We start from the raw sequence: 22,613 nt of genomic DNA on the forward strand, positions 1-22,613 counted from the left end.
TAAAATGCTGCTTGAGCATTAGAAGTTACGTGGTTGGGAGGATAATCCTCAAAATCGAGGATTTTTCTATTGGCAGGGAAGTATTTTAGGAACCAAATTTGTCTCCTCTCCTGTTTAAAAGGAATTTGGAAAGGAGCTCATGTCAGCACACCTCACCAGTGGCCTCGTGGAGAAAGCAAAATGCATCTATGCACATAGTGAGTGGCTGCCTGGTTGGACTCCCTGAGGCATCTGGAATTGTGCATTTTAGACTTTCACCAGTCAAGACAAAAAAAAACACCCAAAAAGTCAACCAGAAACCCCCTGCACACCAGCACTTAAGGCAGTTAAATGCTACATTATAGGTAGGGTATTGTGGTACAAATATTCCAGAGTGTGGCACAGCAGACTGGGGCTCTCAGTATCTTACTGGCTCTATAGAGAGCCTGGCTGGATCAGTTTGTACACAAAGACACCACAGACACAGGCAGCTTGAGCCAACTGAAAGGCCACTCAGTGTGAAACAAGCCACTTACTTTCCAGTGCATCCAGTGACCAGTGGGACTACAAGGAGGCTCAGTCTTTATGGAGATACTACTCAGTGCAAAAGGACCTACATCAGAACACAGGCAAGGTAACTGCCTGCCATCAAACATCTTTACTACTAGAAGGGTCCTCTTAGAAGGCACATGCTTTTGCATTCCCAGGCCAAGTAAGTGCTTACAGTACCAAGAGAGGAATACTGCAGTTGTGCCCGAAGGAGGCTGCCCTCAGATAGCTGTGTTGGATGTTGTTATTGTACCAGAATCTCTCAGGCTTTCACAGTCCTTCCAGCATTAGACCAGCAAATCCTGCGGAGGAGTCACAATATAAAGCTAAGGGTAAGAACACTTCACAGTGCAGTGCATTCCTGAGGCTTTGGAACTCGACTTAAAATTAAAAACAACAAACCAAACAACCCAGGCCTTTGAAATACACAATCCTTCATCTTGTTTTTGGCTCATGTTTGACCTGGTTTTCTCTGTTTCCCTTTTTAAAGATAAAGTTCATTAAAAACAAAGTGTTGGGGCTGAACAACAAAAAAAAACCCCAAACAAAACAAGTAAATAAAACACTTGCAGCACTCTCACTTAGGTATCAGTTCGAGCTGCTTGAGGAGTGCAGGAAAGCCAGCTTAGCATAAGCACTGCTCTGTCCAGTCAGCTGAGCATGCACCAGCAGAAAAAATAAGTTTTAAAGAACATTAAAAAAGTCAAAGAGCTCTAAATAAAAAAAACTAGTAGTAATTACGAAGCAAGTTACATTCAATCAAAACTATGGAGGAACTTGAATTTATTGTTGGGAAAGGCACTGAGGGTTTATTCTGTTTTGCTTCCCGGCCCTAGAGCACAACGATGAGTCCTGGTTCAACGGGAAGCATAGCCAGTGCTCCACAGCGCGGACGAGGGACTTCTGCTCCTGCTGGAGGGCTGATGGCTGAAGTGATACGCTGCAGGCCCAGGGGATGTAGAGAAACCTAAAACACAGGGGGACAAGAAGGCAAAAGAAGCTAACAATCATGCTCAGGAGCGGCGGTGTCGCTGTTATGGTGACGGACACAAGCGACACACACACACACGCGTAGTGAGAGGAGTACAGAGTGCTGTTTATTTCTTTAAGCAACACATATTTGTATGCTTGTTGTGCCAGTGTGGCTACTCCTAATTGGTTAGTAAGCTGGGTTTAAGGCTCTTACTGGCTACTGATAGATTGCTACAGTTACCTGCTGAGCTAGCCCAGGTTTCTTCTGCTGCAATTCTTCTATCTCAATCTCGTGGTTTCCCTATCTCAACAAGTTACAGAGTAGTCCATCACAAGCCATTTATACTTTCAGCTCAGGGACTTCCCAGACATTCACAGCAATGAGCTCAAGGCCAGTCTCTTCTTGGCCCATCAAAGGATCCACATGTTCATCACAGTTTCCCACATGGTGAAGGAAGTAAAAGCCAACTAATAGGTGCTGATCACCTGATGGAACACCTTGGAAGTGTCTAATGATCCCTTCCAAGTGAAACAACCTCTTTGGCTCAGTGCATGCTGAAATGGCAGCTGAGAACTATCAACATTTTGTAGGCCTTCCTATTAAAGAACTGATTAAGTCTTCTGAGGGGAGCACAACCCTCAGCAATTTCACCTCAGCAATGAACTTGCAGTCTGAATTTGCCTTATGCTGTCTGAAATATTGTCATGGGTTAAATTGGCTTTTATAAGAACCTTCTTCCCTGAAAGGGTTCTCAAAGACTGGAGCAGGCTGCCCAGGGTAGTGGTTGAATCTCCATCCCTCAAGGTGTTTCAAAAAGGCAAAGATGTGGTGCTGAGGGCCATGGTTTAGCCCCAGCCATGGTAGAGAAACATTGGACTGGATGATCTCAAAGGGCTTTTCCAACCAAAACAGTTCTATGGCTCTGCAGCACTGCAGACTGATAAAACAGAAACTCAGTGATGTCGGAAAAGAGAGAAAAGGTGACTGCAAGATCAAAAGCAGTGAAGGAACAAACTATTCCCTGAGAACACTAAGGCTTCTATAGACTTGTGTCCTTTGGCCTCTAACATACCACAGAATCACAGAATGGTCGGGGTTGGAAGGGAAAGCCAGAGATCATCAAGTCCAACCCTGCTGCCAAGGGAGGTTCGCCCAGAGGAACATGTCCAGGGGTGTTTGGAATCTCTCCAGAGATGGAGACTCAACCACCTCTCTGGGCAGCCTGCTCCAGGGCTCCAGTGGCCTTAGATTAAAGAAGTTCCTCCTTGTGTTTAGATGAACTTCTGATGTTCAAGTTTGTGCCCACTGCCTCTCGTCCTGTCACTGGGTGCCACTGCCAAAGCCTGGTCACACCCTCCTGAAACCAGCCCTTGAAGTATTGATCAGCACTGATGAGATCCTCCCTCAGGCTGCTCTTCTCCAAATTAAACAGCCCCACTTCTCTCACAGCCTTTCCTCCTCACAGAGCAGTTCCAGTGCCCTCTGCATCTTTGTAACCCTTTGCTGTGCCCTCTCCAGCAAGTCCCTGTCCTTCTCAAACCTGGAAGCCCAGAACTGGACATTTTCCCTTCCCCCTGTCTCTCACAGCAGCTCCCAGCCCACAGGCAGCACAGGCTGCAGCTCACCTGGGGTGGAAGGAGCCCGCAGAGCAGCCAGCTGCTGCCCAGCACATCACACCAGCAGCCCAGCTCTGCTTTACCTGCCCTGGCAGCAGCCCAACTGTGGCTCCCTCTCCTCTACCCAGCTGCTGAGCTGCACTCCCTATTTCCCAGGTCCCTGGAGCTGGCCAGGAGTCTCAGAAGAATTAGCCATGGGTACAGGGGAGGTTGGTTGGAGTGAGGGGCCAGGAGGACGAGCAAGAAATTTCCCAGGATGTGGCACAGTGCTTGTTGTAGCAGAATTCAGGACACAGGCTCCCTCATAGCCTCCTCCCACAGAGCCAGGCTGATCAATTCACTGGTAACTGCTAACAGCTGCTTACTGTTGTGGCTGTGCTGAGGAGGTGTCCTTAGGACATACACTGGATGACTCTGCTGTTCCCTCTGCACAAAAGCTACGTGATAGGCTGCAAGACATGGCAAAGAGAGAGAAACCAAACCAGTAAATCACTGACAACAAACAGCAGACTCCTATCACAAGGAAATCATTCACTGACATCTCACACTGCAAGAATGATGGCCAAAAGTACTCATGCACTCTTTCACTCGCTTACCTATCACCAGCACGGATGCCCCTGCTACCAGTGCAAAGAGTGTGAAGAACATCACTTGGTAGGAGTCGAGGAAGTGGTGGAACAGACTGGCCCCAGCTGTAGAATTCATTAAGAGAGACAATACAGAGTTAAAAGAGCATCTTCTCCCACCTGCTTGCCAAAATCAAACTGAAATAGCCAACAACAGAAGGTTTTTATTAGAGCAAGTAACAGTTATCAACTTGGATAACACAGCTTTGAGTCTACTATTTCCAACACAGTCTTCAGGATCCAATGGCATCCTGGGGTGCATTAGGAAGAGTGTGGCCAGCAGATCCAGGGAGGTTCTCCTCCCCCTCTATTCTGCCCTGGTGAAGCCCCACCTGGAATATTGCATCCAAGTGCCGGGTTCTGCACATTGGCCACAGCAACCCCATGCAGAGCTACAGGCTGGGGTCAGAGTGGCTGGAGAGCAGTCAGGCTGAGAGGGACCTGGGGGTGCTGGTTGATGGTAGGCTGAACATGAGCCTGCAGTGTGCCCAGGCAGCTAAGAGGGCCAATGGCATCCTGGCCTGCATCAGGAACAGTGTGGCCAACAGGAGCAGGGAGGTCATTCTGCCCCTGTACACTGCACTGGTTAGGCCGCACCTCGAGTACTGTGTCCAGTTCTGGGCCCCTCAGTTTAGGAAGGAGGTTGACTTGCTGGAACGAGTCCAGAGAATAGCAACAAAGTTGGTGAGGGGTTTGGAACATAAGCCCTACGAGGAGAGGCTGAGGGAGCTGGGGTTGCTTAGCCTGGAGAAGAGGAGACTCAGGGGTGACCTTATTACTCTCTACAACTACCTGAAGGGAGGTTGTAGACAGACGGATGTTGGTCTCGTCTCCCAGGCAAGCAGTACCAGAACAAGAGGACACAGTCTCAGGCTGTGCCAGGGGAGATTCAGGCTGGATGTTAGAAAAAAGTTCTATACAGAAAGAGTGATTGCACATTGGAATGGGCTGCCTGGGGAGGTGGTGGAGTCGCCATCACTGGAGGTTTTTAGGAGAAGACTTGACGGGGTACTTGGTGCTGTGGGTTAGTTGGGCGGTGTTGGATTGGTTGATGGGTTGGACGCGATGATCTTGAAGGTCTCTTCCAACCTGGTTTATTCTATGTATTCTATGTATCTGGTTCTGGGCTCCCCAGTTCAGGAGGGACAGGGATCTGCTGGGCTACAAGGATGACTGAGGTACTGGAGTATTGCCTGATGAGGAGAGGCTGAGAGCCCAGGAGAGAAGAAGACTGAGAGGGATCTGATCAATGTCTATCAATATCTGAGGACTGGGGGTCAGGAAGGAAGGGACAGGGACAGCCTCTGCTCACTTGTGCCCTGGGATAGGACAAGGGGCAGTGGATGTAATGTCCAGCACAGGAGGTTCCACCTCAACATGAGGAAGAACTTCTTTACTGTAAGAGTCCCAGAGCCCGGGAGCAGGCTGCCCAGAGAGGTTGTGGAGTCTCCTTCACTGGAGCCTTTGCAGCCCTGTCTGGATGTGTTCCTGTGTGACCTGTGCTGGATTCTGTGCTCCTGCCCTGGCAGGGGGGTTGGACTGGAAGATCTCCAGAGATCCCTTCCAACCCCTAACATCCCCTGATCCTGTGAGCTGCTAAGAACAGCTGAAGACATTCCCAGACAATTATCTTTAGCCTGTTCTTTACTTTCACAGTCTCAAAATGCTGAGCTCTTCACAACATATAAAGGCATGCTCCAAAGAAAAGCAGAACAAACCCTTGCCTTTCAGACACTGTAGCCCTGGGATATTTATCCCAAGTTCAACAGAGTACTCTGGGCTGACCCAAAAGGGAAGGTGAAGTTGCAATGCACACTTGTGTTCAAGTCTTCTGCTCACAGTGAACAGCTCACACAGAACCAGACTGCTCTGGGTAGGAAGAGACCTGTAAAGCTCATCCAGTCCAAATCCTTGCAGTCAGCAGGGACATCTGCAACTAGAGCAGGTTGCTCAGAGCCCCAAACAACCTGACCTGGAACGGTTCCAGGGAGGAGGCAGCTCCCACCTCTCTGGGCAGCCTGGGCCAGGGGCTCATCACACTCTCTAAAGTATTTCTTCCTTCTCTTGTGTCAATGATAATGTTAGCTGCCAGCTCAGGTTTTAAGCACACCAAAGCTGATGACCTCATGAACATCAGTGGAAGTTAGAGGTTTCTTCTGGCTTACAAAGTCTGGAGGTAAACTTACGCTTGAGTGGTGCTCTGCTTCTGTCAGACAGGTACATGAGGGTCACCGGGATGGCAATGGACTGGTCAGTGATGGGGCTGGAGACAGTCAAGGTGGTGGATAAGGACTGCTGCCTGGAGACTCCTGGGTCAGACAGACTAACAGTGTAGACTGCGTAACTGGGCAGCCCAGAGGACTTCTCCTTCTCAAGCACCTTCACTGCTGGTGACCCACATTTCACCTGCCAAGGGACAGAAACCAACTTGAAACAGCACAGCACTGGCCCACTGCCCACAGAGACACAGAGCAACTCACCCCGCAGGAGGAGCTGGCCTTGGTTGTACCTTTACAGGACAGCACTTCCCCCTGTTTGTTGCCACTGGTTTCTGTGGCTCTGGGCTAACCCCACAGCAGCAAAACTCAAAGCATCCCTCACCAGGCCACTGGGAAGCAAACAGGGAAGTGGGCAAGATCCTGCCTGTGCTGCTGGGAATCAGGCAGATTTTGTGCCTCCCTGCCTGTCAGCTGGTTAACACATTCCAGCTAGTGGCCCAGGGAGCCTGGCACATTCCCACTACCCCAAAACAGCAGCAAAAACTGAGGAGGGATCTCCAGGCCGTCTCAGGAGCCCTGCTGGCATGGTTGAGGTGACCTAGAGAAAGCTGTGTGTGACAGCTCAAAAGGCTTTCAGCTGGGATGTGATACTTTCCAGCAACACACTCACCTCCAGGGTATCCAGAATTTCAGTGGCACCAAAGATTTTCACCTCAGAGCTTGGGTGAAGGTTACTGAGCAGCATTTCTGTTTGGTCAACATAGAAGCCAGGGTTGAATGGCACCTCAGTGCTGACCTCCTCCCCGGAGAAGTGGCTGCCTTGCATGGAAACTGTGACTCTGAGGGAGGTTTTGCTCATGCTGAGCTGCTTCAGCTGCCTGTCAGTGAGCCTGTGCATTGTGATGGAGCAGGTGTAATGGCCTACAGAAACAAAAGCAGTGTGACTGTTAATGGCTCCTCTTTAAGGCTTTCTCCCCAGGCAGCTCTCCCAAGCTGTCTGAAACATTGTCATGGGTTAAATTGGCTTTTATAAGAACCTTCTTCCCTGAAAGGGTTCTCAAAGACTGGAGCAGGCTGCCCAGGGTAGTGGCTGAATCTCCATCCCTCAAGGTGTTTCAAAAAGGCAAAGATGTGGTGATGAGGGCCATGGTTTAGCCCCAGCCATGGTAGAGAAACATTGGACTGGATGATCTCAAAGGGCTTTTCCAACCAAAACAGTTCTATGGCTCTGCAGCACTGCAGACTGATAAAACAGAAACTCAGTGATGTCAGAAAAGAGAGAAAAGGTGACTGCAAGATCAAAAGCAGTGAAGGAACAAACTATTCCCTGAGGACACTAAGGCTTCTATAGACTTGTGTCCTTTGGCCTCTAACATACCACAGAATCACAGAATGGTCGGGGTTGGAAGGGAAAGCCAGAGATCATCAAGTCCAACCCTGCTGCCAAGGGAGGTTCACCCAGAGGAACATGTCCAGGGGCGTTTGGAATCTCTCCAGAGATGGAGACTCAACCACCTCTCTGGGCAGCCTGCTCCAGGGCTCCAGTGGCCTTAGATTAAAGAAGTTCCTCCTTGTGTTTAGATGAACTTGTGATGTTCAAGTTTGTGCCCACTGCCTCTCGTCCTCTCACTGGGTGCCACTGCCAAAGCCTGGTCACACCCTCCTGACACCAGCCCTTGAAGTATTGATCAGCACTGATGAGATCCTCCCTCAGGCTGCTCTTCTCCAAACTAAACAGCCCCACTTCTCTCACAGCCTTTCCTCCTCACAGAGCAGTTCCAGTGCCCTCTGCATCTTTGTAACCCTTTGCTGTGCCCTCTCCAGCAAGTCCCTGTCCTTCTCAAACCTGGAAGCCCAGAACTGGACATTTTCCCTTCCCCCTGTCTCTCACAGCAGCTCCCAGCCCACAGGCAGCACAGGCTGCAGCTCACCTGGGGTGGAAGGAGCCCGCAGAGCAGCCAGCTGCTGCCCAGCACATCACACCAGCAGCCCAGCTCTGCTTTACCTGCCCTGGCAGCAGCCCAACTGTGGCTCCCTCTCCTCTACCCAGCTGCTGAGCTGCACTCCCTATTTCCCAGGTCCCTGGAGCTGGCCAGGAGTCTCAGAAGAATTAGCCATGGGTACAGGGGAGGTTGGTTGGAGTGAGGGGCCAGGAGGACGAGCAAGAAATTTCCCAGGATGTGGCACAGTGCTTGTTGTAGCAGAATTCAGGACACAGGCTCCCTCATAGCCTCCTCCCACAGAGCCAGGCTGATCAATTCACTGGTAACTGCTAACAGCTGCTTACTGTTGTGGCTGTGCTGAGGAGGTGTCCTTAGGACATACACTGGATGACTCTGCTGTTCCCTCTGCACAAAAGCTACGTGATAGGCTGCAAGACATGGCAAAGAGAGAGAAACCAAACCAGTAAATCACTGACAACAAACAGCAGACTCCTATCACAAGGAAATCATTCACTGACATCTCACACTGCAAGAATGATGGCCAGAAGTACTCATGCACTCTTTCACTCGCTTACCTATCACCAGCACGGATGCCCCTGCTACCAGTGCAAAGAGTGTGAAGAGCATCACTTGGTAGGAGTCGAGGAAGTGGTGGAACAGACTGGCCCCAGCTGTAGAATTCATTAAGAGAGACAATACAGAGTTAAAAGAGCATCTTCTCCCACCTGCTTGCCAAAATCAAACTGAAATAGCCAACAACAGAAGGTTTTTATTAGAGCAAGTAACAGTTATCAACTTGGATAACACAGCTTTGAGTCTACTATTTCCAACACAGTCTTCAGGATCCAATGGCATCCTGGGGTGCATTAGGAAGAGTGTGGCCAGCAGATCCAGGGAGGTTCTCCTTCCCCTCTATTCTGCCCTGGTGAAGCCCCACCTGGAATATTGCATCTGGTTCTGGGCTCCCCAGTTCAGGAGGGACAGGGATCTGCTGGGCTACAAGGATGACTGAGGTACTGGAGTACTGCCTGATGAGGAGAGGCTGAGAGCCCAGGGGCTGTTTAGTCTGGAGAGAAGATGACTGAGAGGGATCTGATCAGTGTCTATCAATATCTGAGGGCTGGGGGTCAGAAAGGAAGGGACAGGGACAGCCTCTGCTCACTTGTGCCCTGGGATAGGACAAGGGGCAGTGGATGTAAAGTCCAGCACAGGAGGTTCCACCTCAACATGAGGAAGAACTTCTTTACTGTAAGAGTCCCAGAGCCCTGGAGCAGGCTGCCCAGAGAGGTTGTGGAGTCTCCTTCACTGGAGCCTTTGCAGCCCTGTCTGGATGTGGTCCTGTGTGACCTGTGCTGGATTCAAGGTCAAGAGGAGGACAAATGAGGAAGACTTAGGAGCCTTCATCGGACAGACCTCCAACCCAGATGACGACCCCTGCCCACACCTGCACGCATGCGCACTGCTGGAAGGACCTGAGAAGAATGTGGAACTGGAGAGCAAGTTAGTAGAGTTTGCGAGCCGTTGGTAGAGCAGGAGGGTTCCCGGCTGCCTAACGCTGCTTTTGCTCATTTCTCTCAATAAAAGTTTGATTGGCCGTAATTCTGTCACACATTTATCACAAAGTGAGGCGCAGGTAGCTTCCCGCTCAGCCCCAGCGGCAGCCCCCGAGCGGCAGCCCCCGAGCGGCGGCTCCCGAGCGGCAGCCCCCGAGCGGCAGCCCCCGAGCGGCGGCTCCCGAGCGGCAGCCCCCGAGCGGCGGCCCCCGAGCGGCAGCCCCCGAGCGGCAGCCCCCGAGCGGCAGCCCCCGAGCAGCGGCTCCCGCCCGGCCTCGCGGCGCCTCCCCTCAGCACCGGCGCGTGGCAGTGCCGTGGCGGGAGGCGCTGCCCGGCGCCTCGGGGCGCTCGGCGACTTGCACGCCGCCTGCCTCGGTCACGGCGGCGGGCTCAGCAGCCGCCCCGCAAGGCGAGAGCCAGGCAGGCTGCGCGCTCAGGCTGTGCCCCGGCTCGGCGCTCCCCTGCGCACCGTGCAAACGCCTGGGGTACAGAAACGCTTTCCTCCAGAAATAGGGGACAGAGGAAGCTCTAAGAGCAGTGATTAGGTGACGAGCTGCAGCAAAGCAATGCAGCTCTGTCTGGGAGCAAAGCTCTCGTCCCCAGAGCCAGCCCCAGGGCCGCTCGCTGCAGCAGGAAGGGCTCTGCTGAGGCACCACTGCATTTGCAGCATTTCCTTCCTTTTTCTGAGGGGAAAAAAAAAACATTCCTGATATGTGCACCTCTCAGATATTCATAGGGCTCTAGAAAGAAAGAGAAGCAAGATAATGTCCTTCCTTAAAACCCCGAATGAACATGGGGGAAGCCTGAACAAACCTGGAAAAATAAGAGCTCATTCTTCAGCCACCATCCACTTCAGCAAATGCTTAGTGAAAACAGGGGAAAGCTCCTGACCGTAAATACGGAGCCTTTGCAGCCCTGTCTGGATGTACTCCTGTGTGACCTGTGCTGGATTCTGTGCTCCTGCCCTGGCAGGGGGGTTGGACTGGAAGATCTCCAGAGGTCCCTTCCAACCCCTAACATCCCCTGATCCTGTGAGCTGCTAAGAACAGCTGAAGACATTCCCAGACAATTGTCTTTAGCCTGTTCTTTACTTTCACAGTCTCAAAATGCTGAGCTCTTCACAACATATAAAGGCATGCTCCAAAGAAAAACAGAACAAACCCTTGCCTTTCAGACACTGTAGCCCTGGGATATTTATCCCAAGTTCAACAGAGTACTCTGGGCTGACCCAAAAGGGAAGGTGAAGTTGCAATGCACACTTGTGTTCAAGTCTTCTGCTCACAGTGAACAGCCCACACAGAGCCAGACTGCTCTGGGTAGGAAGAGACCTTTAAAGCTCATCCAGTCCAAATCCTTGCAGTCAGCAGGGACATCTGCAACTAGAGCAGGTTGCTCAGAGCCCCAAACAACCTGACCTGGAACGGTTCCAGGGAGGAGGCAGCTCCCACCTCTCTGGGCAGCCTGGGCCAGGGGCTCAGCACACTCTCTAAAGTATTTCTTCCTTCTCTTGTGTCAATGATAATGTTAGCTGCCAGCTCAGGTTTTAAGCACACCAAAGCTGATGACCTCATGAACATCAGTGGAAGTTAGAGGTTTCTTCTGGCTTACAAAGTCTGGAGGTAAACTTACGCTTGAGTGGTGCTCTGCTTCTGTCAGACAAGTACATGAGGGTCACCGGGATGGCAATGGACTGGTCAGTGATGGGGCTGGAGACAGTCAAGGTGGTGGATAAGGACTGCTGCCTGGAGACTCCTGGGTCAGACAGACTAACAGTGTAGACTGCGTAACTGGGCAGCCCAGAGGACTTCTCCTTCTCAAGCACCTTCACTGCTGGTGACCCACATTTCACCTGCCAAGGGACAGAAACCAACTTGAAACAGCACAGCACTGGCCCACTGCCCACAGAGACACACAGCAACTCACCCCGCAGGAGGAGCTGGCCTTGGTTGTACCTTTACAGGACAGCACTTCCCCCTGTTTGTTGCCACTGGTTTCTGTGGCTCTGGGCTAACCCCACAGCAGCAAAACTCAAAGCATCCCTCACCAGGCCACTGGGAAGCAAACAGGGAAGTGGGCAAGATCCTGCCTGTGCTGCTGGGAATCAGGCAGATTTTGTGCCTCCCTGCCTGTCAGCTGGTTAACACATTCCAGCGAGTGGCCCAGGGAGCCTGGCACATTCCCACTACCCCAAAACAGCAGCAAAAACTGAGGAGGGATCTCCAGGCCGTCTCAGGAGCCCTGCTGGCATGGTTGAGGTGACCTAGAGAAAGCTGTGTGTGACAGCTCAAAAGGCTTTCAGCTGGGATGTGATACTTTCCAGCAACACACTCACCTCCAGGGTATCCAGAATTTCAGTGGCACCAAAGATTTTCACCTCAGAGCTTGGGTGAAGGTTACTGAGCAGCATTTCTGTTTGGTCAACATAGAAGCCAGGGTTGAATGGCACCTCAGTGCTGACCTCCTCCCCGGAGAAGTGGCTGCCTTGCATGGAAACTGTGACTCTGAGGGAGGTTTTGCTCATGCTGAGCTGCTTCAGCTGCCTGTCAGTGAGCCTGTGCATTGTGATGGAGCAGGTGTAATGGCCTACAGAAACAAAAGCAGTGTGACTGTTAATGGCTCCTCTTTAAGGCTTTCTCCCCAAGCAAAGTGACATTTCTGTGGCACCTTCAGAGAGGATCTAGAAATGGTGGTAAAATTCCACAAATAGCAAGATGAGCTGTGTGCTTACATTAAACACATAAAAGTCACCTTTGAACATTCTATGAACAATATTATAAACCATATAACTAGGAATGGTGTCAGTTTTAGTCCAGTCAATCCTTATTTGGGTCATTCTCTGTCAGCTTGCTTCAGTTGTCCACCCCGTTGATATGCTTATGTCTCTGCAGGAGAAATCCTTGCTCACCAGGTGTAGGATGCTTTATTGGAGCTGGTTCTTGCCCTGTTGTGTTGTATGGCACACTCATTTGACCCCTTCACTTCGAGCCCAGTCCTGTACTGAGGCTGCCGTGAAGTGTGACCCATTGTCACTTTGAACACACTCGGCCATTGGCAGAATGCTGAACCAGTGCCTGAGAGCCACAATGGTATGGGTTCCTGTGGCTGCACTGGTGGCTATGGCCGTCGTTAAGCCTGAAACCACTTCTCCCCCTACTTGTGCACTGCCTTTCATGGAATCAGAATCACAGAATGCCACATTGGAAAGGACCCCAAGGAGCATCTGGTCCAACCTTTCAAGGTTAACAGTAGAGTGGAAATGAGCTGGCCCAGCACCCTGTTAAGCTGAGCCTTAAAGCTGTCCAGTGTAGGAGAATCCACTGGAAGGTGATTCCAGTGACTGTGCACATGGGAAACATTTTCTTCTGGAGTCCAATGGGAATCTCCCCAGCAGTAACTTGTCCCCATCACCTCTTGTCTTTCCCATGGCACTCCTTGTAAAATGGGAGTCTCCATCCTCCTGGTAGCCACCCTTGCATAGTACAGTCCAGGGCTAAATTCTTAATAGCCAAAACACAACAAAGTTCATCAAAACACAACACATCAGCATCCTGAAGGAATCTAACAATGACTTATTAAACAACAGAGGTAACAAATGCATCCACATTGTCCATGTTAAGAGCACTAGCGTGTGAGGCACAGCTTCTCCAAAAGGAGCCAGGGAGTTACACGAGACTCTAGAGAACATGGAACAAGGTTGCTTTTGTGCAGCACAGCCTGAAACACACGGGGTGTGCCTGTGTGCCATTCCCCTGCCTGCCTGTGGAGTTTGCATGAAATATGCTGCTCTTTGAGACAGAACAATTGTTCATTGTGGTCCTTAGGAGATCTCAGCCAGCCAGAAGATTAGAATCATAGAATCAATAAGGTTAGAAAAGACCTCAAAGATCATCAAGTCCAACCTGTCACCCAAGACCTCATGACCACTAAAGCACGGCACCAAGTGCCACATCCAATCCCCTCTTGAACACCTCCAGGGATGGTGACTCCACCACCTCCCTGGGCAGCACATCCCAATGGCTAACAGCTCTCTCTGTGAAGAACTTTTCTCCTTACCTCAGCCTCCCCTGGTGCAGCTTGAGACTGTGTCCTCTTGTTCTGGTGCTGATTGCCTGGGAGAAGAGACCAACTCCCTCCTGGCTACAACCTCCCTTCAGGGAGTTGTAGACAACAAGAAGGTCTCCCCTGAGCCTCCTCTTCTCCAGGCTAAGCAACCCCAGCTCCTTCAGCCTCTCCTCCCAGGGCTGTGCTCCAAACCCCTCCCCAGCCTCATTGCCCTTCTCTGGACACATTCAAGTGTCTTGTGGTGGTTTAGGCTGGGTGCTGGCCCGGATGCCACTGCACAGACCACACCTGGGAGGGTCCCAAGGGGTGGGCCCAGCCCAGGGGGATGGTCACAGGAAACCAGGTATTCCATTTCCCATAATGCCCTGCTCCCCTGTAATACATCAGCGCGGGGGCTTCACTTCCTCTTTCGTCCCCTGCTGCTGCCTAGGTAAAATGGCATGAGCCGCCTCCCTTGGGCCTGCCCAGGCTGGGTTGGGGAGAAAGAGCCCTGGGGGTTTTTGGGTGTACCCTCAGGTGGGGATGGGACGTTCTTGGGTATGTTCTGGGATCTCTCTCTTTTGTCACGGTGCTTGTGGTTCTCTAAAACTTTCGTTGTTGTTATTTATTGTTTTCCCATTTAAACTTTCCATCACTTTTACAATCCGTTTGTCTGAGTTGGTATTTTTGCCTGTGGTGGGAGAATTGCCCTCCCAAACCATGACATGTCTCAATGTCCTTCTTCAATTGAGAGGCCCAGAACTGGACACAGGACTCAAGGTGTGGCCTAATCAGTGCTGAGCACAGGGGACAATGACTTCCCTGCTCCTGCACACTATTCCTGATGCAGGCCAGGATGCCATTGGCTTTCTTAGCCACCTGGGCACACTGCTGGCTCATGTTCAGCTGGCTGTCAACCAGTACCCCTAGGTCCCTTTCTGTTTGGCAGCAGTTAAAGCAGTGACTCTTGTTCTATGTAAACAAAGCCCTTATCTGAGAGCTGTAAAATGCTGCTTGAGCATTAGAAGTTACGTGGTTGGGAGGATAATCCTCAAAATCGAGGATTTTTCTATCGGCAGGGAAGTATTTTAGGAACCAAATTTGTCTCCTCTCCTGTTTAAAAGGAATTTGGAAAGGAGCTCATGTCAGCACACCTCACCAGTGGCCTCGTGGAGAAAGCAAAATGCATCTAAGCACATAGTGAGTGGCTGCCTGGTTGGACTCCCTGAGGCATCTGGAATTGTGCATTTTAGACTTTCACCAGTCAAGACAAAAAAAAACACCCAAAAAGTCAACCAGAAACCCCCTGCACACCAGCACTTAAGGCAGTTAAATGCTACATTGTAGGTAGGGTATTGTGGTACAAATATTCCAGAGTGTGGCACAGCAGACTGGGGCTCTCAGTATCTTACTGGCTCTATAGAGAGCCTGGCTGGATCAGTTTGTACACAGACACCACAGACACAGGCAGCTTGAGCCAACTGAAAGGCCACTCAGTGTGAAACAAGCCACTTACTTTCCAGTGCATCCAGTGACCAGTGGGACTACAAGGAGGCTCAGTCTTTATGGAGATACTACTCAGTGCAAAAGGACCTACATCAGAACACAGGCAAGGTAACTGCCTGCCATCAAACATCTTTACTACTAGAAGGGTCCTCTTAGAAGGCACATGCTTTTGCATTCCCAGGCCAAGTAAGTGCTTACAGTACCAAGAGAGGAATACTGGAGTTGTGCCCAAAGGAGGCTGCCCTCAGATAGCTGTGTTGGATGTTGTTATTGTACCAGAATCTCTCAGGCTTTCACAGTCCTTCCAGCATTAGACCAGCAAATCCTGCGGAGGAGTCACAATATAAAGCTAAGGGTAAGAACACTTCACAGTGCAGTGCATTCCTGAGGCTTTGGAACTCGACTTAAAATTAAAAACAACAAACCAAACAACCCAGGCCTTTGAAATACACAATCCTTCATCTTGTTTTTGGCTCATGTTTGACCTGGTTTTCTCTGTTTCCCTTTTTAAAAATAAAGCTCATTAAAAACAAAGTGTTGGGGCTGAACAACAAAAAAAAAAACCCCAAACAAAGCAAGTAAATAAAACACTTGCAGCACTCTCACTTAGGTATCAGTTCGAGCTGCTTGAGGAGTGCAGGAAAGCCAGCTTAGCATAAGCACTGCTCTGTCCAGTCAGCTGAGCATGCACCAGCAGAAAAAATAAGTTTTAAAGAACATTAAAAAAGTCAAAGAGCTCTAAATAAAAAAAACTAGTAGTAATTATGAAGCAAGTTACATCCAATCAAAACTATGGAGGAACTTGAATTTATTGTTGGGAAAGGCACTGAGGGTTTATTCTGTTTTGCTTCCCGGCCCTAGAGCACAACGATGAGTCCTGGTTCAACGGGAAGCGTAGCCAGTGCTCCACAGCGCGGACGAGGGACTTCTGCTCCTGCTGGAGGGCTGATGGCTGAAGTGATACGCTGCAGGCCCAGGGGATGTAGAGAAACCTAAAACACAGGGGGACAAGAAGGCAAAAGAAGCTAACAATCATGCTCAGGAGCGGCGGTGTCGCTGTTATGGTGACGGACACAAGCGACACACACACACACGCGTAGTGAGCGGAGTACAGAGTGCTGTTTATTTCTTCAAGCAACACATATTTGTATGTTTGTTGTGCCAGTGTGGCTACTCCTAATTGGTTAGTAAGCTGGGTTTAAGGCTCTTACTGGCTACTGATAGATTGCTACAGTTACCTGCTGAGCTAGCCCAGGTTTCTTCTGCTGCAATTCTTCTATCTCAATCTCATGGTTTCCCTATCTCAACAAGTTACAGAGTAGTCCATCACAAGCCATTTATACTTTCAGCTCAGGGACTTCCCAGACATTCACAGCAATGAGCTCAAGGCCAGTCTCTTCTTGGCCCATCAAAGGATCCACATGTTCGTCACAGTTTCCCACATGGTGAAGGAAGTAAAAGCCAAATAATAGGTGCTGATCACCTGCTGGAACACCTTGGAAGTGTCTAATGATCCCTTCCAAGTGAAACAACCTCTTTGGCTCAGTGCATGCTGAAATGGCAGCTGAGAACTATCAACATTTTGTAGGCCTTCCTATTAATTAAAGAACTGATTAAGTCTTCTGAGGGGAGCACAACCCTCAGCAATTTCACCTCAGCAATGAACTTGCAGTCTGAATTTGCCTTATGCTGTCTGAAATATTGTCATGGGTTAAATTGGCTTTTAGAAGAACCTTCTTCCCTGAAAGGGTTCTCAAAGACTGGAGCAGGCTGCCCAGGGTAGTGGCTGAATCTCCATCCCTCAAGGTGTTTCAAAAAGGCAAAGATGTGGTGCTGAGGGCCATGGTTTAGCCCCAACCGTGGTAGAGAAACATTGGACTGGATGATCTCAAAGGGCTTTTCCAACCAAAACAGTTCTATGGCTCTGCAGCACTGCAGACTGATAAAACAGAAACTCAGTGATGTCAGAAAAGAGAGAAAAGGTGACTGCAAGATCAAAAGCAGTGAAGGAACAAACTATTCCCTGAGGACACTAAGGCTTCTATAGACTTGTGTCCTTTGGCCTCTAACATACCACAGAATCACAGAATGGTCGGGGTTGGAAGGGAAAGCCAGAGATCATCAAGTCCAACCCTGCTGCCAAGGGAGGTTCACCCAGAGGAACATGTCCAGGGGTGCTTGGAATCTCTCCAGAGATGGAGACTCAACCACCTCTCTGGGCAGCCTGCTCCAGGGCTCCAGTGGCCTTAGATTAAAGAAGTTCCTCCTTGTGTTTAGATGAACTTCTGATGTTCAAGTTTGTGCCCACTGCCTCTCGTCCTGTCACTGGGTGCCACTGCCAAAGCCTGGTCACACCCTCCTGACACCAGCCCTTGAAGTATTGATCAGCACTGATGAAATCCTCCCTCAGGCTGCTCTTCTCCAAACTAAACAGCCCCACTTCTCTCACAGCCTTTCCTCCTCACAGAGCAGTTCCAGTGCCCTCTGCATCTTTGTAACCCTTTGCTGTGCCCTCTCCAGCAAGTCCCTGTCCTTCTCAAACCTGGAAGCCCAGAACTGGACATTTTCCCTTCCCCCTGTCTCTCACAGCAGCTCCCAGCCCACAGGCAGCACAGGCTGCAGCTCACCTGGGGTGGAAGGAGCCCGCAGAGCAGCCAGCTGCTGCCCAGCACATCACACCAGCAGCCCAGCTCTGCTTTACCTGCCCTGGCAGCAGCCCAACTGTGGCTCCCTCTCCTCTACCCAGCTGCTGAGCTGCACTCCCTATTTCTCAGGTCTCTGGAGCTGGCCAGGAGTCTCAGAAGAATTAGCCATGGGTATAGGAGAGGTTGGTTGGAGTGAGGGGCCAGGAGGACGAGCAAGAAATTTCCCAGGATGTGGCACAGTGCTTGTTGTAGCAGAATTCAGGACACAGGCTCCCTCATAGCCTCCTCCCACAGAGCCAGGCTGATCAATTCACTGGTAACTGCTAACAGCTGCTTACTGTTGTGGCTGTGCTGAGGAGGTGTCCTTAGGACATACACTGGATGACTCTGCTGTTCCCTCTGCACAAAAGCTACGTGATAGGCTGCAAGACATGGCAAAGAGAGAGAAACCAAACCAGTAAATCACTGACAACAAACAGCAGACTCCTATCACAAGGAAATCATTCACTGACATCTCACACTGCAAGAATGATGGCCAAAAGTACTCATGCACTCTTTCACTCGCTTACCTATCACCAGCACGGATGCCCCTGCTACCAGTGCAAAGAGTGTGAAGAACATCACTTGGTAGGAGTCGAGGAAGTGGTGGAACAGACTGGCCCCAGCTGTAGAATTCATTAAGAGAGACAATACAGAGTTAAAAGAGCATCTTCTCCCACCTGCTTGCCAAAATCAAACTGAAATAGCCAACAACAGAAGGTTTTTATTAGAGCAAGTAACAGTTATCAACTTGGATAACACAGCTTTGAGTCTACTATTTCCAACACAGTCTTCAGGATCCAATGGCATCCTGGGGTGCATTAGGAAGAGTGTGGCCAGCAGATCCAGGGAGGTTCTCCTCCCCCTCTATTCTGCCCTGGTGAAGCCCCACCTGGAATATTGCATCTGGTTCTGGGCTCCCCAGTTCAGGAGGGACAGGGATCTGCTGGGCTACAAGGATGACTGAGGTACTGGAGTATTGCCTGATGAGGAGAGGCTGAGAGCCCAGGAGAGAAGAAGACTGAGAGGGATCTGATCAGTGTCTATCAATATCTGAGGACTGGGGGTCAGAAAGGAAGGGACAGGGACAGCCTCTGCTCACTTGTGCCCTGGGATAGGACAAGGGGCAGTGGATGTAATGTCCAGCACAGGAGGTTCCACCTCAACATGAGGAAGAACTTCTTTACTGTAAGAGTCCCAGAGCCCGGGAGCAGGCTGCCCAGAGAGGTTGTGGAGTCTCCTTCACTGGAGCCTTTGCAGCCCTGTCTGGATGTGTTCCTGTGTGACCTATGCTGGATTCTGTGCTCCTGCCCTGGCAGGGGGATTGGACTGGAAGATCTCCAGAGGTCCCTTCCAACCCCTAACATCCCCTGATCCTGTGAGCTGCTAAGAACAGCTGAAGACATTCCCAGACAATTGTCTTTAGCCTGTTCTTTACTTTCACAGTCTCAAAATGCTGAGCTCTTCACAACATATAAAGGCATGCTCCAAAGAAAAGCAGAACAAACCCTTGCCTTTCAGACACTGTAGCCCTGGGATATTTATCCCAAGTTCAACAGAGTACTCTGGGCTGACCCAAAAGGGAAGGTGAAGTTGAAATGCACACTTGTGTTCAAGTCTTCTGCTCACAGTGAACAGCCCACACAGAACCAGACTGCTCTGGGTAGGAAGAGACCTTTAAAGCTCATCCAGTCCAAATCCTTGCAGTCAGCAGGGACATCTGCAACTAGAGCAGGTTGCTCAGAGCCCCAAACAACCTGACCTGGAACTGTTCCAGGGAGGAGGCAGCTCCCACCTCTCTGGGCAGCCTGGGCCAGGGACTCATCACAGTCTCTAAAGTAATTCTTCCTTCTCTTGTGTCAATGATAATGTTAGCTGCCAGCTCAGGTTTTAAGCACACCAAAGCTGATGACCTCATGAACATCAGTGGAAGTTAGAGGTTTCTTCTGGCTTACAAAGTCTGGAGGTAAACTTACGCTTGAGTGGTGCTCTGCTTCTGTCAGACAGGTACATGAGGGTCACCGGGATGGCAATGGACTGGTCAGTGATGGGGCTGGAGACAGTCAAGGTGGTGGATAAGGACTGCTGCCTGGAGACTCCTGGGTCAGACAGACTAACAGTGTAGACTGCGTAACTGGGCAGCCCAGAGGACTTCTCCTTCTCAAGCACCTTCACTGCTGGTGACCCACATTTCACCTGCCAAGGGACAGAAACCAACTTGAAACAGCACAGCACGGGACCACTGCCCACAGAGACACAGAGCAACTCACCCCGCAGGAGGAGCTGGCCTTGGTTGTACCTTTACAGGACAGCACTTTCCCCTGTTTGTTGCCACTGGTTTCTGTGGCTCTGGGCTAACCCCACAGCAGCAAAACTCAAAGCATCCCTCACCAGGCCACTGGGAAGCAAACAGGGAAGTGGGCAAGATCCTGCCTGTGCTGCTGGGAATCAGGCAGATTTTGTGCCTCCCTGCCTGTCAGCTGGTTAACACATTCCAGCTAGTGGCCCAGGGAGCCTGGCACATTCCCACTACCCCAAAACAGCAGCAAAAACTGAGGAGGGATCTCCAGGCCGTCTCAGGAGCCCTGCTGGCATGGTTGAGGTGACCTAGAGAAAGCTGTGTGTGACAGCTCAAAAGGCTTTCAGCTGGGATGTGATACTTTCCAGCAACACACTCACCTCCAGGGTATCCAGAATTTCAGTGGCACCAAAGATTTTCACCTCAGAGCTTGGGTGAAGGTTACTGAGCAGCATTTCTGTTTGGTCAACATAGAAGCCAGGGTTGAATGGCACCTCAGTGCTGACCTCCTCCCCGGAGAAGTGGCTGCCTTGCATGGAAACTGTGACTCTGAGGGAGGTTTTGCTCATGCTGAGCTGCTTCAGCTGCCTGTCAGTGAGCCTGTGCATTGTGATGGAGCAGGTGTAATGGCCTACAGAAACAAAAGCAGTGTGACTGTTAATGGCTCCTCTTTAAGGCTTTCTCCCCAAGCAAAGTGACATTTCTGTGGCACCTTCAGAGAGGATCTAGAAATGGTGGCAAAATTCCACTAACAGCAAGATGAGCAATGTGCAGGGGCACCCACAGCAGCTTGCCCAGAATCACAATGGCCAGGTGGCTTTGGAATCTCTTCAGAGAAGGAGACTCCACAACCTCTCTGGGCAGCCTGCTCCATACCTCCAGAATCCTCACACCAAACAAATTTCTCCTCCTGGGTTGCAGTTCGTGTGCACTGTCCCTTGTCCTGTCGCTGGGCACCACTGACAAGCCTCTTGCCCTACACCCTTTGCTCTTGCTGAGCATTGCTCAGATCCCCTCTCAGGCTGCTCTTCTCCAGGCTCAACACCCCCAGGGCTCTCAGCCTTTCCTCCTCACAGAGATGCTCCAAGGCCCCTCCTCAGCTTTGCAGCCTCCACTGGACACAGGGATGGGGCCTCCGCCACCTCCCAGGGCAACCTGTTCCAGTGTCACGCCATCCTCATTGTAAAGAGCTTCTTCCTAATGTTCAGCCTAAATCTATCCTGCTCCAGTTTCAAACCACTGCTCCTTGTCCTGTCACTCCAAGCTCTTGTCAAAAGCCCCTCCCCAGCTCTCCTTTAGCCCCCTTCAGGTACTGGAATGCTGCTCTAAGGTCTACCCAGAGCCTTCTCAAGGCTGAACAGCTCCAACTCTCTCAGCCTGTCCTTGTAGGAGAGCTGCTCCAGCCGTCTAATCATTTTTTGTGATCCTCCTCTGAACCCTATCCATCAGGTCCTTCTTGTGCTGAGGGTCCCATAGCTGGACACAGCACTGCAGGTGGGGGTCTCACCAGAGCAGAGAGGCAGAATCACCTCTCATCTGCTTTTGATGCAGTCCAGGCCACCATTTGCCTTCTGGCTGCCAATGCCCATTGATGGCTCATGTCCAGCTTCTCACCCACCAGCACTCCCCCAAGCACTTTTCTTCAGGACTGCTCTCAATCTCATCATGTCTTAGGTTGAGGGACCTGAGATTGTTCATCCTGGAGAAGAGGAGGCTGAGGGGAGACCTCATTGCTCTCTACCACTCCCTGAAAGGAGGATTGAGCCAGGTGGGAGTTGGTCTCTTCTCCCTAATAACAAGTGATAGGATGAGAGGAAATGGCCTTGAGTTACACCAGGGAAGGTTTAGGTTGGAGATTTAGGAACAATTTCTTCACTGCAAGACTGGTCAGCCATTGGAACAGGCATTGGAGTCACCATCCCTGGAGGTGTTCCAGAAACTTGTGGCCATGGCACCTGGGGACATGGTTTAGACTCGATCTTAGAGGCCTTTTCCAGTCCAAGCAACTCTGTGCTTCTATGATAACACTTCCAGTCTTGGAGCCTTCACAACCTGAGAAATGTTGTCTCATCTCACCTGAGACTGCTTCAAATCCAGGTTCTGCTGTAAAAATCTCTTGTGCTGGGAAGTCCAAGGCATCAGTGGTAAACTCGAGGTGGCAGCCGATCATGGCCTGTGGCTGCAGCTCAGCGATGGCTTCGGTCTGAGCAGCTGAGCACTCCTCTGAGGGGAAGAAACCAAAATAATTCATCTCTAATGAATGAATTAGAAAATTAGAACTGATTACAGTTTAATTACTTAAAAGCAAACCCATGGCTTGAGAAACATCGGGTTACTCTGCCACCTTCTGAAACTGCTTGACAAGGTTATGCTGATCCTAAAGCAGCTGGCAATGGGAGGCAGCTGTCCTACCACAGGGCTAATGCCACAGAGACAGGCAATGACATGTTTACATCTTGTGGATTGCTTTGTTTTGTTGTTGTTTTGGTTTTTTTTTAACAGGAATAATTTATTTACAGGACAGAATGAAGCAGAGTGTATCTTCAACTCAGATCTGTCTGTTGAATAACTTTTATGAGCCTGGGAGTCTCCATTTGTATTTTGGTTTCTGGCAAGATGTTTTTT

General features: G+C 50.5%; 3 protein-coding genes and 1 long non-coding RNA gene across 4 annotated transcripts in view; all 4 read right to left on the reverse strand.

Moving 5' to 3' along the window:
- Positions 1-1,413: 1,413 nt before the first annotated feature.
- LOC128898035 (uncharacterized) lies at positions 1,414-3,803 on the reverse strand. Its single transcript, XR_008462672.1, has 3 exons — positions 3,714-3,803; positions 3,483-3,566; positions 1,414-1,495 (listed from the first exon to the last, which is right to left on the reverse strand). It is a non-coding gene; the product is annotated as an uncharacterized LOC128898035 (long non-coding RNA).
- Positions 3,804-5,876: 2,073 nt separating this feature from the next.
- LOC128898902 (nuclear pore membrane glycoprotein 210-like) lies at positions 5,877-6,869 on the reverse strand. The gene is made up of 2 exons (XM_054176382.1): positions 6,633-6,869; positions 5,877-6,149 (listed from the first exon to the last, which is right to left on the reverse strand). The coding sequence occupies exons 1-2, from the start codon at positions 6,858-6,860 to the stop codon at positions 5,877-5,879; spliced, it is 501 nt and encodes a 166-aa protein (XP_054032357.1). The 5' UTR covers positions 6,861-6,869.
- Positions 6,870-11,034: 4,165 nt separating this feature from the next.
- LOC128898909 (nuclear pore membrane glycoprotein 210-like) lies at positions 11,035-12,032 on the reverse strand. The gene is made up of 2 exons (XM_054176475.1): positions 11,791-12,032; positions 11,035-11,307 (listed from the first exon to the last, which is right to left on the reverse strand). Exons 1-2 carry the CDS (start codon positions 12,016-12,018, stop codon positions 11,035-11,037), a joined length of 501 nt encoding a protein of 166 aa, XP_054032450.1. The 5' UTR covers positions 12,019-12,032.
- A 3,855-nt stretch (positions 12,033-15,887) lies between these two features.
- LOC104296548 (nuclear pore membrane glycoprotein 210) overlaps positions 15,888-22,613 on the reverse strand; it is a 90,796-nt gene continuing 84,070 nt past the window's right edge. The window contains exons 35-40 of the mRNA XM_054176577.1: positions 22,065-22,211; positions 20,369-20,619; positions 19,666-19,885; positions 18,220-18,315; positions 17,989-18,072; positions 15,888-15,997 (exon numbers count right to left, since the gene is read on the reverse strand). Coding sequence (XP_054032552.1) covers positions 15,888-15,997; positions 17,989-18,072; positions 18,220-18,315; positions 19,666-19,885; positions 20,369-20,619; positions 22,065-22,211 — 908 coding nt within the window. The remainder of the gene's footprint in view (positions 15,998-17,988; positions 18,073-18,219; positions 18,316-19,665; positions 19,886-20,368; positions 20,620-22,064; positions 22,212-22,613) is intronic.

This window comes from Dryobates pubescens, chromosome 1, assembly GCF_014839835.1.
Source record: "Dryobates pubescens isolate bDryPub1 chromosome 1, bDryPub1.pri, whole genome shotgun sequence".
NCBI lineage: Eukaryota > Metazoa > Chordata > Aves > Piciformes > Picidae > Dryobates > Dryobates pubescens.